The sequence below is a fragment of the Pectinophora gossypiella genome, chromosome 3 (genome assembly GCF_024362695.1).
Source record: "Pectinophora gossypiella chromosome 3, ilPecGoss1.1, whole genome shotgun sequence".
NCBI lineage: Eukaryota > Metazoa > Arthropoda > Insecta > Lepidoptera > Gelechiidae > Pectinophora > Pectinophora gossypiella.
In genome coordinates, this window is record NC_065406.1 from 11237741 (window position 1) to 11252675 (window position 14935).

At 40.5% G+C, this 14935-nt stretch overlaps 1 protein-coding gene across 1 annotated transcript in view; it reads right to left on the minus strand.

Annotated features, from left to right (window-relative positions):
- Positions 1–3955: 3955 nt before the first annotated feature.
- LOC126381730 (heparan-sulfate 6-O-sulfotransferase 2) overlaps positions 3956–14935 on the minus strand; it is a 54330-nt gene continuing 43350 nt past the window's right edge. Inside the window, exons 4-8 of the mRNA XM_050031187.1 lie at positions 14785–14910; positions 13910–13992; positions 12706–12950; positions 9902–10086; positions 3956–9559 (exon numbers count right to left, since the gene is read on the minus strand). Coding sequence (XP_049887144.1) covers positions 9415–9559; positions 9902–10086; positions 12706–12950; positions 13910–13992; positions 14785–14910 — 784 coding nt within the window. The 3' untranslated portion in view covers positions 3956–9414. The remainder of the gene's footprint in view (positions 9560–9901; positions 10087–12705; positions 12951–13909; positions 13993–14784; positions 14911–14935) is intronic.

Below are 14935 nucleotides of genomic sequence, written 5' to 3' on the forward strand. Positions count from 1 at the left end.
ACGTGCGCTGAATTCACGCATCGATGTTACCTATGGATGTTAAAGCTCATTGTTTTATCGACCTCTATAAAAACAAACGAGTGTAGATACCGAGTTTCTGAGAATAAAGGAGTTGTCTACAAAGAGTGCGTTTCCACAGAACCCCGCTTTAAGTAACAGGAGACGAGTTTGTCCCGGGTGCATCCTAATGCATTCGAAGACTCGTCGAACAACACTTTACTAGGAAACGTGATCGTTTTATTATGCGACCTGTGATGTAATCGACGGAGCGGGGTGCGATCGAATTTCAGTTCATTCCGATTTCCTCAAAATAGCTGTAAGTACTTAGGTCTAAAGTAATTAGAGGTTTGTACGATTCTTTGAAACGATGTGTTTATTCAACGTAGGATATGAAACCCAAACAGTGATGTGTGTCTTTTAGTCGAGTTGAGTTTGCATGCGTTGGCTCGCCGGCGCCGCGCACTCGACTGAATTGTCCATTCATCAATTCAATCGTACCATCCCGTTGCATTCAACTGCTAGTATTGGTCGTAGATTGAGTGTTGCGCTTGCGAGGTGCCCTATATTTGCCAATAACTCTTATTCAACGGAGCGACTGACGCAATTGGGCGGCTGCAACGTTATATATTGTACTTGCCATCAACAATACCAGCCAATTATACGTAATGAATAGGCGCGCTTTAAGCACCTATAATTATTGTCGCACTTTGTGCCCCCACCACCACCATCGACTTAACAATCAGTTATGATTGAAACAGTTGTAAACATCAATTAACAGTCATAGTTCGATTACAACTGTTAATTGTACTGAACAAAAGAGGCGTTTTATATTAAAATAGCTAGAAATAGTACTGTCACATGATTCACAGGTGGGAAGCAGTCGCGTTGACGGGAACACTTCGCAAGTGAGGGCTGGATTGGCCGGCCATCAATCAGAGTCTGACGTCAGAGAGGGTGCAACGACGCCGGCGGATGTGGCCTAATGACATAAATGCAAATTCGACCATTTGAGCTTCCTGCACGGCCCTGTCTCCCCTCGGCACCACTCAATGACCATATTCAGACTAATGGTCCAGTGAATGATACGTGTCTACGTTATGAGAATGTAAAGTGGCATTTTGTTAGCCGGGGTGCTCATAAATTATCGTCAGGAGTTTGTTTGAAAAATTTCTGGGAAATATCGGTCGTTTTCGGGTTGTAAGGAATGATTGAAGTAGTTAAAACAATTTATATTGCTTTGTCCGTTGTTTAAATAAGTTGTATAATTGGAATAGGAAGGAGATATGTATTCATTATTGACTGCACGAATTAGGTACTTAGTTTACCTAAATAACTTTCCGATACGAACGGTGTCCGTGGTCCAGTGGTTGAGCGTTGGGCTCACGATCCGGAGGTCCCGGGTTCGAATCGTTGAAAAGCACGTTAAGCCGTTGATCCCGGTACTACTTACTGATGTAAGTAAGTAGTAGACTTCCGGATATTTTTAATTTACTTACTATATAACTAGTTTAGATACTACGCGTATTTTCAAGCCGATGAACGTTTAGTTCAAATACGTCACTTAATGAGGAGACATGTTATAGAAAAACATGTCTACTTGAGTTCCTGTGCTTATGAAACGACAGGAGCAACGCAATGAGCTCTTGTGCGTGCTTCGCCTTAATTGCCCTTTAGGTATTTCCGTCACACTTTTACTTACCAGATATTTCATCGTTAATAAGACCCTTAGCATGATTTGCTCGAGTAATTTCTACAAATCGTATAAAATAGTCATATAAATCGTACGAGTTCCCGTAGGTACCTATAACTCGTATACGGTAACTCGCCCTCGGCGCTCCCCATTTGTCCGGCCAAGTAGTTAATAATGCCATCTGCGGCAAATTTACAATAAGTCGCGTCAAAAAAGGCAACTAACTAAAGGTAACTAAAATCCCTGCGTAGGTATGACAATGGTATGGTAGGTATGAAAAAGGTTGGATAATTGTTTTTTTTTTTAATAATATACTTAGGCTCGCGTTTTACCACTATCTCACCTGGGGCCTGTTTAATAAAACTTACAATTGTAAATTACAACGACAATTTGGTGTTCATTACGTAGTTAATATGAAACTGCAAAATATTCGTGATCACACACTCCGCAATGTACATCAAATTGTCATTGTAATTTACAATTGTAAGTTTTATTAAACAGGCCCCTGATGGTAAGTGACGATGTGGTCTAAGGTGGATCACGCTTACCTATGCACTCTAGCCTTGAAGGTTCTCAGATTATAATTAGTTGAACAAACAGACGACAGCAGACAGTTCGTCCTTTGCTGTCCGCATCGAAAAATATGATATATGATACGTGGTTTCCAGGAGTTGTGCCCGGTTAATGGCAATCGGCTCGCGGCCCATCACATGGGACTTAAAAATAGTCGAGGAGTGGGTAGTAACCCTGACACCAGGGATCAGTCGGTCATTGATTTCATAACCCACACTAGAAGAGTTTGAGTAGATTTGAGCTTACCAGTACGACACACTTTCTAAGCATCTACGAAACAGTGCGACAGTCGCGCGACAGCAGCACTGCAGGAACCCAACTAATTTCAAGGCGCCCTTATTCCAAGGGATTATATTAAAAAGATAAACTTGAGGGTACTTACCATGATATAATCGCACGTATCACTAAGCGGTGTAGGTACTAGATACCGTCCAAGAGAAATGTTTTTTTCTTTTTAAATCAAATGGATTTGCTCTTGACACCATTCTGCCTCTTACAGAGGTTAAGAAAGTAACGACGGTGGAACGAGCTTACCCAGAAGGTACGATAAGCTGCAAAAGTCCAATAAGTTTCTTGCAAAGTAATAAATTAACTGGTTGCACTTAAGACCTCCTGGTTACATGGAGGTAGCCTAAAAACACCTACAAAAATATACATTTTATATTACTTATGACAACTAATGTATCATAATTTCACCACTATTTACAAATTATTCGCTGGGCTCACTGACTGAACTTTTGCTCCTGTACCTATTTATTCATTCTTGCCTTAAAGAAACTCAAGTTATAAGTTGAAGGAAACATCGATAGCGGAAGTGCATGCCACTCCTGGGCCGTACGCATTATGAACGATGAAGCAAAACGCTTGGTGCGAATTTTGGGCATCTCAACCAAGTCATCATCATCTCCCTACCATAATCTCGTTTTTCACTAGGTCCGCTTACCTAACCTGAAGATTTGTCAGGTCCGGTTTTCTACAGAAACGATTGCCTGTCTGAACTTCCAATCTGCGAAGGGAAAACCAGCCCTACACAGGTCACATACCTCCGAAAATGCATTTCTCGGGAATGTGGGCTTCCTCACGACGTTTTCATTCACCGCTGAGCACATGATAATCATTTATGATCAAGACGTGAATTCGAACACAAATGCGACAATCACTGGCTTAGGCCTGTGCTGGATTCGAACCTGTGACCACAAAGTGAAAGGCAGGAGTTCTACCAACTGGGCTACCACGGCTCCTCAACCAACCAAGTATGGACGATAACCTGCCGTACGTCTGGTGGTCTCCAGGTAGAAAGGACTAAGAGGAATGAGTTCATGTATTAGCTAACATTACACGCGCTATTTTATGAAAATTTACAGGTACATTCTTGTAAGTATATGACCCACAGGCGTCTCGCTCGTGTGCGCTCGTAATTTTCAATATTCCAGTATTCTAAAGTGCACAGGACGTGTTTATGAAAATAATATAAATACTTACACTTTTTTTGCGTGTATTAATGATATTATTATTTGTAAGTACTTTATTGTTGCTACTCGTTTCTAAACACTTTGGCTTCAAATAGTTATACCTTATTATTAGATCTAATACCTCACATTACTTACACGTTTCCCCATCAAGTAAAATGTCGTGTGCCTAAGCCCTTAGGCCGTGTAAGCGTGTTTGTACAGGGAAAATAAAAGAGGTGGATAGTTTCGTTTGTTTTATTACTCAGTGTTCGTTAAAAAAACATAACGTACTATGTTTTGGTTCAGTCGGGAACTTAAAAAACTAAACACTAAATTTGGTACAACGTGTATGCACCGACGGCGTGCTAATATAGAATAGTATGTACCTAGCTATAGTCTAGTTTAGAATGTAGACGGCGACAGGAAAAATAGGGCAGTGTTGATGTCGTGGCCAGATGAAATGATCGAGCATATCATGAAATGATCAATTCTACGTTCTGGCCACGACTTTGATACCAACTTACTATCATGCAAAAAAAAAAACGTTTATTTACAAATTATTACACACTAACTTTTCTCTATGCTTAATGTACTTTCAGAATGTTTTTACAATATATTTTGCATATTAAAGCTGGCTACACACAGAGACGGCATTGAGAGCGTTCCGGGCTCGGACAATTCCTATTGGGCACCGAGACAGATTTACCTTACCCCCTCTAGGTATCAGCCCATTAACGTCCCCACTGCTGGGGCACGGGCCTTCCCTATGGATGGATAGGGAGATCGGGCCTTCACGCGGGCCCAGTGCGGATTGATGATTATAGGCTCTAGGTATTACTTTAGTCTAAATGGCTGTAAGCCGCTAAGGATTAAGAGGAAGCCCGCGAATTGTCTGCCTCGCTCGCACTTACGCGGCACACGATAAGAATGAAATTTTTGTATGGAGTGTCCACAATGTGCCGCAAACCTTGCATTATCGCCTCTGTGTACATTGAGTTTAAGGACGTATTTACCAATACGATATTTAGAGCCCTATTCACAAGATTCACGTGACTGTAGCATAACTTCTACGATATTACATTTAAGTTACATTAAAGAAAGGGAGGTTAAAAAGGCTATATCGAAGCAATTCGTTTGCAATTTGTTTGCATTGCGCACTTACTTTTATATGCGCAAATGTCCAAAGCAAAATTGTTTTTTTAGATGAATTGCTTCGATGCTTTTTAACCTCCCAGGACTTTAAATATCGTGTAGTTCAATACTTTTCTCGTCAAGTTATTCAGCACTATTGTTCCTGTCTCCACTGCTATATGGCTAACTGGTTGTATGGCATATGCACCCTTAGCTTATTGTGAGACAAGTGAACACAATACAAGTTACTGCAAGTCAGTCCGTAATGCCAAGTTCACAACGTTCTCTAACCACTACGGGTTGTGCGAATGCAGGCGATAAGGCGGTATTATTTTTTATTTTTCTTGTTCAACATGCATTAAGACTAAATTGAACTTCAACGTAGATTCGATACTAGTAACCAAAGAGTACTTATTATTGAGATGCCGCAGGAGCATAGCCCGTGGGACCGATATATGCACAAAACGAAATGTTTTACAGTGTCGAAATATCGGGAGTCTCATATCCCTGATTCAAACGCGGTAAGAACCCGAGTCCACGATCGTTTTACCGAGTCAACGATCTTATTATAAATCTGTCCACGTCATTAATTACTTCAATTTATTTTATTAGCGGTATCCGTGGTCCAGTGGTTTGAGCGTTGGGCTCACGATCCGGGGGTCCCGGGTTCGAATCCCGGTAGGGACACATCACAAAAATCACTTTGTGATCCCTAGTTTGGTTATAGGACATTACAGGCTGATCACCTGATTGTCCGAAAGAAAGATGATCCTTGCTTCGGAAGGCACGTTAAGCCGTTGGTCCCGGTTACTACTTACTGATGTAGTGGTCGTTACATGAGCCATGTCAGGAGCCTTTGGCGGGTCAATAGTAACCCGGACACCAGGGTTGATGGGGTTGGTAATCCACCTCACAACCCACACGCAATCACAGCTAGCGCTTGTTAAATCGATATAGCGGTGTATGTATATATGCTATTTTATGTAAAATGCTTCTTATCCAAACTCGCATTTGCCCGCAGAAAACAGGCCTTAGGAGTAAGGTAAAGACATGAAGGTATCTCGACCCGCGAAAGTGCCTACATGTCGAGAACTTCGTACACCTTGCGAGTTAGGTAACTCGCCGTATCGCCTGCAGTCGACAAGACACCTAACATGCGCAAAGTTTATCGTACACAACTTGTATTATGTCAACCGCTTGTACAACTTCCACCAATTCTATTTACAACTAAGCGTAAAATGCAGCATTTCGTACGGTCCTGTAGTTACACGCAAAGTTACTAGAGGTGGCATTGATATATGCAAACGTATGTGGTACGTGATAATGGTCAAAATAGTAGTGTAACTGTAACCTAAAACAATCGTTTCTGTCGGAACGAGCAACTGCTTAAATGTTTGGCAAAAGTGCCTAGGTAAATAACGAAGTATACCTAAATAAAATTGATTACAAGGTTTGATTTCGCACAGAAGTAAAGTTAAGAAGGACCCTCCCCGCAGTACATAGAGACGTTCGAATTTCAAATGATTTCTACTTTAGTATGTTGTAACTTTGTATGTAACTAAGGACCAAGTTTAGAACAAAAACACAGTAGGGTGCAATTTCATATCACAGGGCTTAAATTCACACAGAAAAAAAACGTAGTTACACTTACTACTAAAATTACTTCCGATCTTATAAACACATTAGATAATAGCGTCGATTTCATAAAATATTCAGTAAAGTAAAAATACAATGCAAATAATAAAAATACGAAAAGAGAAATGTCTTTTAAATACAATAAGATATCTAAATACAACTAACACTGGAAGCCATCGTCAGTCGCGATTATAAAAAATCGAGTTTGATATAAATTCATTTAGATTTTTTGAAAATTGATTTAGTTTATAAACTATATACATCAGGTATTATTTTTATTTTGGACCTTATGGTTAAATTTGAAAAGGTTTTTTTATTAAACACGATTATTTGAAAAAGTGATTCGCGACTGGCGTTGCCTCGACAGTACAGGTGTCGATGGAAGTGAGAAATTATTGTCAAGAGACGGCACAAGGCCACCCGCTAACACCAGGAACATCTACCTACACGTACTCATTAGACTCCACTGCAATACTCTCGTCTCGATGCCGTGAAGGCAAATAAACATTATAAACAAAAGTTTACAAAGCTAGCAAAAACAAGGCAAAGTTTTGTACAATATATCCAGTAAACAATTTTACAATATTGCGAAAGAACCCAAACGTTCTCGTAACACTAACGGGGAGCGTCCATATGAAAGGGTCCTCATAAATAAAACCCATTCCCTGTATTCACAAAGAGCATCGAGACGGAAAGGAGTTATTACAAAAATGCACTGAACAAATGCACGTGGTACGCCGCCTACGCTACGCTCGCAGACAGAAATGTTTCACACAGGAATAAGTTGACGAATTATTCGCACCGTTTAAATGAAAAATGTTTAATTTGTCATGCGGCGCTTGGGAATTACCGGGGTCGAGCCGGGTTACATAGTTTTCCGAATATTAAACCGGACGCGTTGCATTCGGCCGGCTATTTGTTGGTATGCTCAAAGAAAAAAGATTCCCCAAATGAATACATTCTGCGAGTTTCATTCGCAATATTTTTGTTATATAATGCTGCTTCTACCTGCTGCCGTCAAATAGGGGTTTGATATGGGTTTTCTCATCACGGGAATTTGTTTTCCTCGCGCTGTTATGTCAAATTGCTTTCAGCCGTACGAGAAAAACACGTCCATAATGACGCGTTGTGTCAAACGGCATTATCCGGCGCAAAATGGCGCTGCTGTCCGAGCTGGCCCGCCTTCCTCCATAAATTATCATTTGACACTTTTCGACATCCCCAATTTCGATATAAAATTCTTTTAGGACGCTCCGGTCCCCGTATAAGCGTGCTACGCAGAGATATTGGCTTGGCGCTCGCGTAATCGTATTAAATGACAATTTATAAATTGGATTTCTGAATTTAGGCAACGCGAAATTTGTTACTAAAGTAAATCAAGTTAAAACTTCAGGAAGAATACCTTATATATAAACTAAAGAGCTCACTAGATACACTCTCCAATTCGCCGTACATAACGTAAACACAAAAAAGTAAACGTTGTACTATGAATAACTAGCTCTATAAAATATAAAGGCAAATAAAGAGTACTCCAACTTACGCTAGTACAAAATGTAACAACTATTTTAAATTTTACGACTTCAACTGAGAGATCGCCCATGTCGACGTTACGTATATAAATCGATCTTGTATAAAATAATCCGATTTCAACATATATTCACTTACGAACACATACCATTGATTAACACATAGAACACAATACACTCAATTCGCTTAAAATAAAGAACTACATTCTGGTAAAGACTATGTACACACTTAAATCGATTTGCCCAACTTGAAACGTTTTGTATAGCACTCAATTTTGTTCTTTGGTAATTAAATGAGAATTATTTCCTTGTTCTTATATTACACCAATTGTTTCCAAAGCAAATAGCTGCGGCTTTGTTACAACATTTCGTTTACTAAAATAATTTCTGTTAGTCTCTCTATTCTAGCCTACGTGTAAGAGTGAACGGTCTCAACAGGTTTCAACTGATTGTTAAACACTCTGATAATATCTACTTGTGACTATGTATGTTACATAATTCAATATGTACAATAGCATGATACAAGTTACCAATAAATTATGGTTCAATCAGTGAATCGTGAGGAAACTATCGCTATGTAAAAAATAATTATTAAAAGCCAACACCGTATTACTATCGTCCAAATATTTGAGCAATAAGTTTTCTTTTTTTATTATATTTCGCCCCTAGTGGTCACGATTCACTGGTGGAACGGCACATCCTAAGCTACAGTTCGTTGGGTTCATCCTAGATGCATTGCCTACCCTGTTTCTATCAAACTTCAACATTCATTCAACAACAGACTAATGTACTAATATAAATATAGAGATATAATTACAAGGGATGGATTTATAGCACAATACGTGGAGTCCTCGTCCACTTGATTCACTCAACAGGTTCAAAAAGCTGCCGGCGCGCATACAGGATTGCTACGTTTCGCACACTCCAACAACAATTAAAATTTTCATTATCGTTAAAGTAGACAGCCACGCATGCTGCCAACTGTGAAAATTGTATTAACTTGGAATTACAAAACTTTTAGGATGTTATCAAAATTTAAGTGCTGTTGAGTATTCGGAGAGCGAGCGGTAAATGAACAACTAAGGCTTTATAGACATAATTTATAGACAAGTCCATCTAACCACAAAATTGTCGTTTGAGACAAATAAACGTATTATTTGTACACTTGTAATTAAAGTCAAGTTTAATGTCGTGTCAGCTTTTATGGCTGGTGTAATCCTACCGTATAATTGAGATAGATAAACTTTACTGTTTCAGATAAGCTGTCTCGTTTCCTCTGCCTGTCTGTACCACAGGAGAGATAGAGACGGGGTTATTGTTACAGCTTGGAGTTTATACGACTGTTTATGACTAGGTGTCCGCACTAGGGTAGGTGATAGGTTCGTTCTCAGCTGGATGAGCGCGCGAGTTACTTGCCTCGGTACTTCTCCGTGGTGGCGTCTTCTAAGTTGCTGTCCCAGTCGAACTCCGTCACCCCGTTGCGGGGAGCCACTTCGCCTAGATGTCGCCACCGGAATTCGAAGTCGGAATCGCGCATTTTTAACGCTTCGAATCTGGTTATGGGCAAGACAAAGTAAAAAATAAGACGAGTTTACTGTAACAAAAGTGAAAAACTAACTAAAGAAATAGACAGAGATCATTTAGAACGATTGGTAGATACCAAGACGACGAAGGGAGAAATGATGAGTCAAACTGTCAAAGTTTTTGGATTTTTAAAGGAGGCTATAAAAACTAATCAAGCATCTTACAATACAATACACATTTCGTTATTGCACTAAAGGAACATATAACAAAGAAAAACAAAATAAACAAACGTACAAAAGGCGGCCTTATTGCTAAGGTAGTAATTTCTTCCAGGCAGCATTTGGGTGATTAAATAACAATAGCGGGCTTACCTTTTAAACATGAGGTTCTTAGCAAACTCGTAGAGTTCTAGATCGAGCGCGTTGAGCCGCCTGATGTGCGCGACCTGCGCCGGCGACAGTGCGGCGAGCGTTGCGCCTGACACCGTCGCGTTGTGTTGCGTGAACGGCACTGCGAACCGTAGGTTGAACGTCTCTTCGAACACGTACTGCGATATCTGAGCAGAGATAATACGGCTGTCAGACACACTATGGATCTTCTCTGTCGTGGGAACTTCCGTCCCGTGTGGCCACAAACATGTCACCCGAAATCCCGCGATCAGAAATAAGGTTCGGGATTGTAAACTCTACATGTGGCGCCCATCAGACGATTTGATCTTCGTTACGTCTATAGTGTTACCCAGTGGATCCCGCTCTTCCATAGCCAGTATATAAATCTAGGTAGATTCTAGGTAGACGTCACCATCATTGGTGTAAAGCTAACTGTCAGTCGATTTATTCTATTTTATTCTATTCTACTATGTTTACTTTATCCAGTGTTACGCCAAGTGACAAAGAACAAGGGGCTTTCAACTCGATAAGTTTTATTTGGAATCCTTCCTTTCCTCTTGAGCTAGCGCCGCGCCTGATAAGCATGGGATAAATGTGTGAGACGCGACGTAATTTACTGCCGGAAATTAGCGGAAGACCCTTTTATCCCCGTCACGGATTTTACCCAGGTTCCATGCGCGTGGCAGGCCAATTTAGTGTAGGTATTAGCTGCCTTGTCACACACCACTTCAAAGTCTATACATACTAATTGGCGGCCGTGATCCCTATATTCTACGTGCAAAGTACATTTTACCTTAGTGAATTTCTACGACTGAAAAGAGGTAAGATTGTCCCAAATTATTTTTTCGTCTCTGGCCGTGCATGGAGATTCATCATGACAGTTGATTTCCTTTAGGAAAATGAAAAATAATATAGAATCAAACTACGTAGCGGCATCTTAAACTGCTCTCAACTTTTTCAATCTTTAGTCAATAGAGCGTGATTGAATTTACCGAAGCCCTCCTCCTCCGTCCACCTTCGCTTTCAAAAAGTTAGCGTTACTGTACTCGCGACGCGCATATTTTTGCAACACCGCCACTGGATCGCCGGGACGACTACTAACCCAATTCCTTTTCGATTTTCTCTGAACTAGCGGAACGGCGGCCCAAACGACTCCAGAGTGAGGTGTAACACTTTCATTACCATACAAATCTACTGCTTTACATTGTTCAATGCGCAAATGTGGAAAATGGAAGATGAGCAATGAATATTCATAGGGACAATAAAGAAAACGGCCGGCCGGTGCGGCGACGAATGGCGATGCAGATACGCGGACAATGATTCAAGTGCAAATAATGGGCGTGCTTATCTGTGGGTCACTGAACGGGGATAGAAATTGCTAATGTCTATTCCATCCAAGCTACGTATTAGGCCCGCATGTCTAATACATCGCACTCGCATGGCTACCCTACTAATCCTGATTATAACTGAGCTCAGTACAAACTTACAACGATATATTTGGACGTTCTTCTATCGTGTGGGTTGTGAGGTGAATTCCCAACCTCACGCTAAAGGCCCCTGACATGGCTTATGTAACGACTACTTATTTACATCAGTAAGTAATACCGGGACGAACGGCTTGACGTGCCTTCCGAAGCACGGATCATCTTACTTTTTTGGACAATCAGGTGATCAGCTTGTAATGTCCTAACCAAACTAGGGATCATAAAGTGATTTTTGTGATATGTCTCCACCGGGATTCGAACCCGGGCCCTTCGGACGCTCAACCTTGGACCACGGAGGCCGTTCGGCATTCAGACGTTAACATTAAACATAAGTGGAAACAAACAGAAACTTTAATATTGACTTTGCTCGAACGAACCCTATGAAACATAGTTTTTGGTCAAATTACCCGAAGGCTTGGCTTCTATAAACAAGTTTAAAAGCAAAGTACATAAAGCGTTGTTTCGTATTATATCAAATCTCTGTGCTCATAGTGTATACGTTTGCTGGGTGTCATAATCCCCTAGCCCTCTCTACCTGCATAATCGCCTTGAAGATAATCAGATTCCGATTAACATAACTGTATTCTAAAGGAGATTAGCGCATTGTATAATCAAATACCAACAAACAGTAAATGGTGTAGAGTAGACGTCCTTGTAAATATTTAGGGCACTCTGACAACACTGGAGAAATATGTTTAAAAAACATTAATCCTATTTGCATTTAGATGTCGTTTTTTTATGAGTCAGTGAGGCTTTCGTTATGGATTATCTCCGGCAACGTTTAAAATTGCTGTACCGCAGTATCTCGTGATATTTATTTTACGGATGAATTCTTGAGTTGATTCAATAAATATCATCATTGCAATTAATTTTCTAACAGTTATTTTCTCACAATTTAATACCCGTTAATTCGTAGTGAAGTAATTATAGGTATTAGGGTTTCTACTGCCATTTTAAAAAACGAATATTGACACAAGATTTGTCTAAGTGCTGAATATTTTTTTGTTCGATTACTGAGCTTTTTATACATCACATCACAGTGTTAACTGCACCTCAACTGGTAGTTGAAAAAAAAGTAAAAAGAAGAGCGGAAATAGATATGCAGAAAAGTAGATGAAGCACATGTCCCAAATGAATCCAAAAACAGCCAAGTTCAGCTGTGGATGTATCACTGTCATCATCTCCCTAGCATTATCCCGTTTTTCACAGGGTCCGCATACCTATCCTGAAGATTTGACAGGTCCGAATAATACACTGTCATAAGATATAAAATAAAATACATTTACAATGACAAGAATAAACCTTCTGAAACTCGGTGAGTCCGAAGTACGCCATCGCGGCGAGGTTTCTCTTAGCCGAGGCCAGGAGCACTCGTTCAGTCTCCGCGCTGCGGTGCCGCAGGGTGCCATTGTAGCACCCTACCAGCGCTAGGTCAGCCAACATCCTCGTCTGCCGGTTGTTGGCCAGGTTCCACGGACATGAAGCGAACTCTTCCAGCGTCACGCCCCGCCATGACTCGCCCGTGTAACACGCAGGCACCTCCGACGCTAAAGTACACAAATATTCTTTATGTGAATTTAATAGACAAAATCGTTTGTTCGACGTATTTATATTTTATTGCCGTTGACCATGACGGTGTTAACATTCCCTGGGATTTTTAGAAGCAGCATAAATACACCAAACTGTGTAAATGTTCCGTCATGGTTTTATTTATGGTAGAGCTACAAAACCTTAAGCTGTAAATTTTTTAAATAACTTCGACTGTAGCAAATCGTGTAAGAAATAAATAACCACGCGATCGAGGCGCAAGTGCGAAGTAGTTAAATAGAAAAACAACGGCAAGAAATTTCCTCATTCCACTAAGCCGGTGTTTTAATTACAAGTGGGGCGATCGATCAGTCACGCATCTTTGCTTTCTATCGGCCGCGTTCGACGATATCAATACTAAAAGAATCAGTAATAAATTCCAGCCTTAGGATTCAACGGATCAGAGGGGATCGGAATCGCATAGATATCGGATATTTATACCATCTCTTATTCGCTTATTCATCACGGCTTAGACCCAAGAGTGGCTGTAATGTTTTTTATTAAACGTGCATTTCTGTGTTATCACGTTTCAGCACGGTTCTTAATTTAACGTGTTTTTTAATCGATACCAATAGCGTGCAAAAGTTAGTAAAAGTTGTCCCTTATTACGAACTTTGACAGTTGCTAATTATGAGAATGAAAGAAGCTAATTATTAAGTTTCTAGAGACAGCAAATATTTACGGACATTTCCAAGAAAGGACAAAGTTAGGTTTATGTTGCGAACTTTTAAATAGACTTAAAGAAGTTTGTGTGTTCGCGCCAGCTTGATCTTATTGGGCTGGCTGACTTCCCTCGGCCGGCTAACTGGCTCGAACTCCAAGAACGCTCGTGACGCCAAATGCCAGGGGACTAGCGACACGGCGCAAGGTGTCACGGTGGAAGTCGAGGGGTTTATTATTTAGATTTATGTGAGTTTACCTGAAGCGGTGCGGCCTTGACACCAGTGCCGGGAACCTTTCCACGTGGCCCCGCGTTTCACGTGTCGGTACTCCGACAAGTACCTGCCAACAAAATATTTCACTTTACTTCCGTCATTAAAACTCAATAATGAAGTGTAAATGAAAGGTTCAGATCACGTTGGCACAAATTCTTAATTTGTTTGAAAATGCGAATGCTCAAATAACACGCGTAATCAAATCAGGAACTCTGAGTGCTCCAACACAAATTGATATTCTTTTCATGATTGCTGCTTTGTTTTTCTAAATTGGTTTAGAATTACAAATGGCTAGGAAATTAAGTTTGACACCGTTTTTTAAGATTTACAAATTCGGCAACGTCAGTGTTCCGTCTTTGTGTGACGCGTATTAAATATTAAACGTTTACAGTTTGGGTCGCTTTTAGAGTAATGATGTTACGAGTACGGTGGTATTATTAATATTGCTATTAGAGTGGCGTGTTTCGTGACGTGATTTTAGTTTGGCTCGAATACAAATCCCATTTGTAAGGGGGATTGCTGTTGGTCTAACAAGCTTTAACTACTCTAACGGGGAATAGAGGAGCGCAAATATATTAACGTAATTTATAATGTTAACGGGAATTTCAGTGGCTGTTTCAGTGGAAATATCACGTTGGCAACTCGGCACGTGTTGAACTAAACTGTTTTCCTGAATCATAAGAAGCCTTTGGTGTTCATTCAAATTATAAACTTATCAATTTTCGCAGAAAAGGTTAATTTATAGCAAAGAGTTACATTTTATTTATCATTTTTCTAGTGGATTTTTTCTCCTGTACTTCCTGTTACGGTTTAAGAAAGAATAAATGGATTTTGATTTCCATTAAAGATGGGCCCTCACCTGGCAACGGGTTCCCGCAGCAGCGTGATGTAGAAGTACCGGCGGTGCACGGCGGAGCCTTCATGCCTGTCCAGTTCGCCGCCCACGCATGCCGTCAGCTCCGTGAAGTCTGCGTGTAGACCGCATCTGATGACAAGATCATTTTATTTAA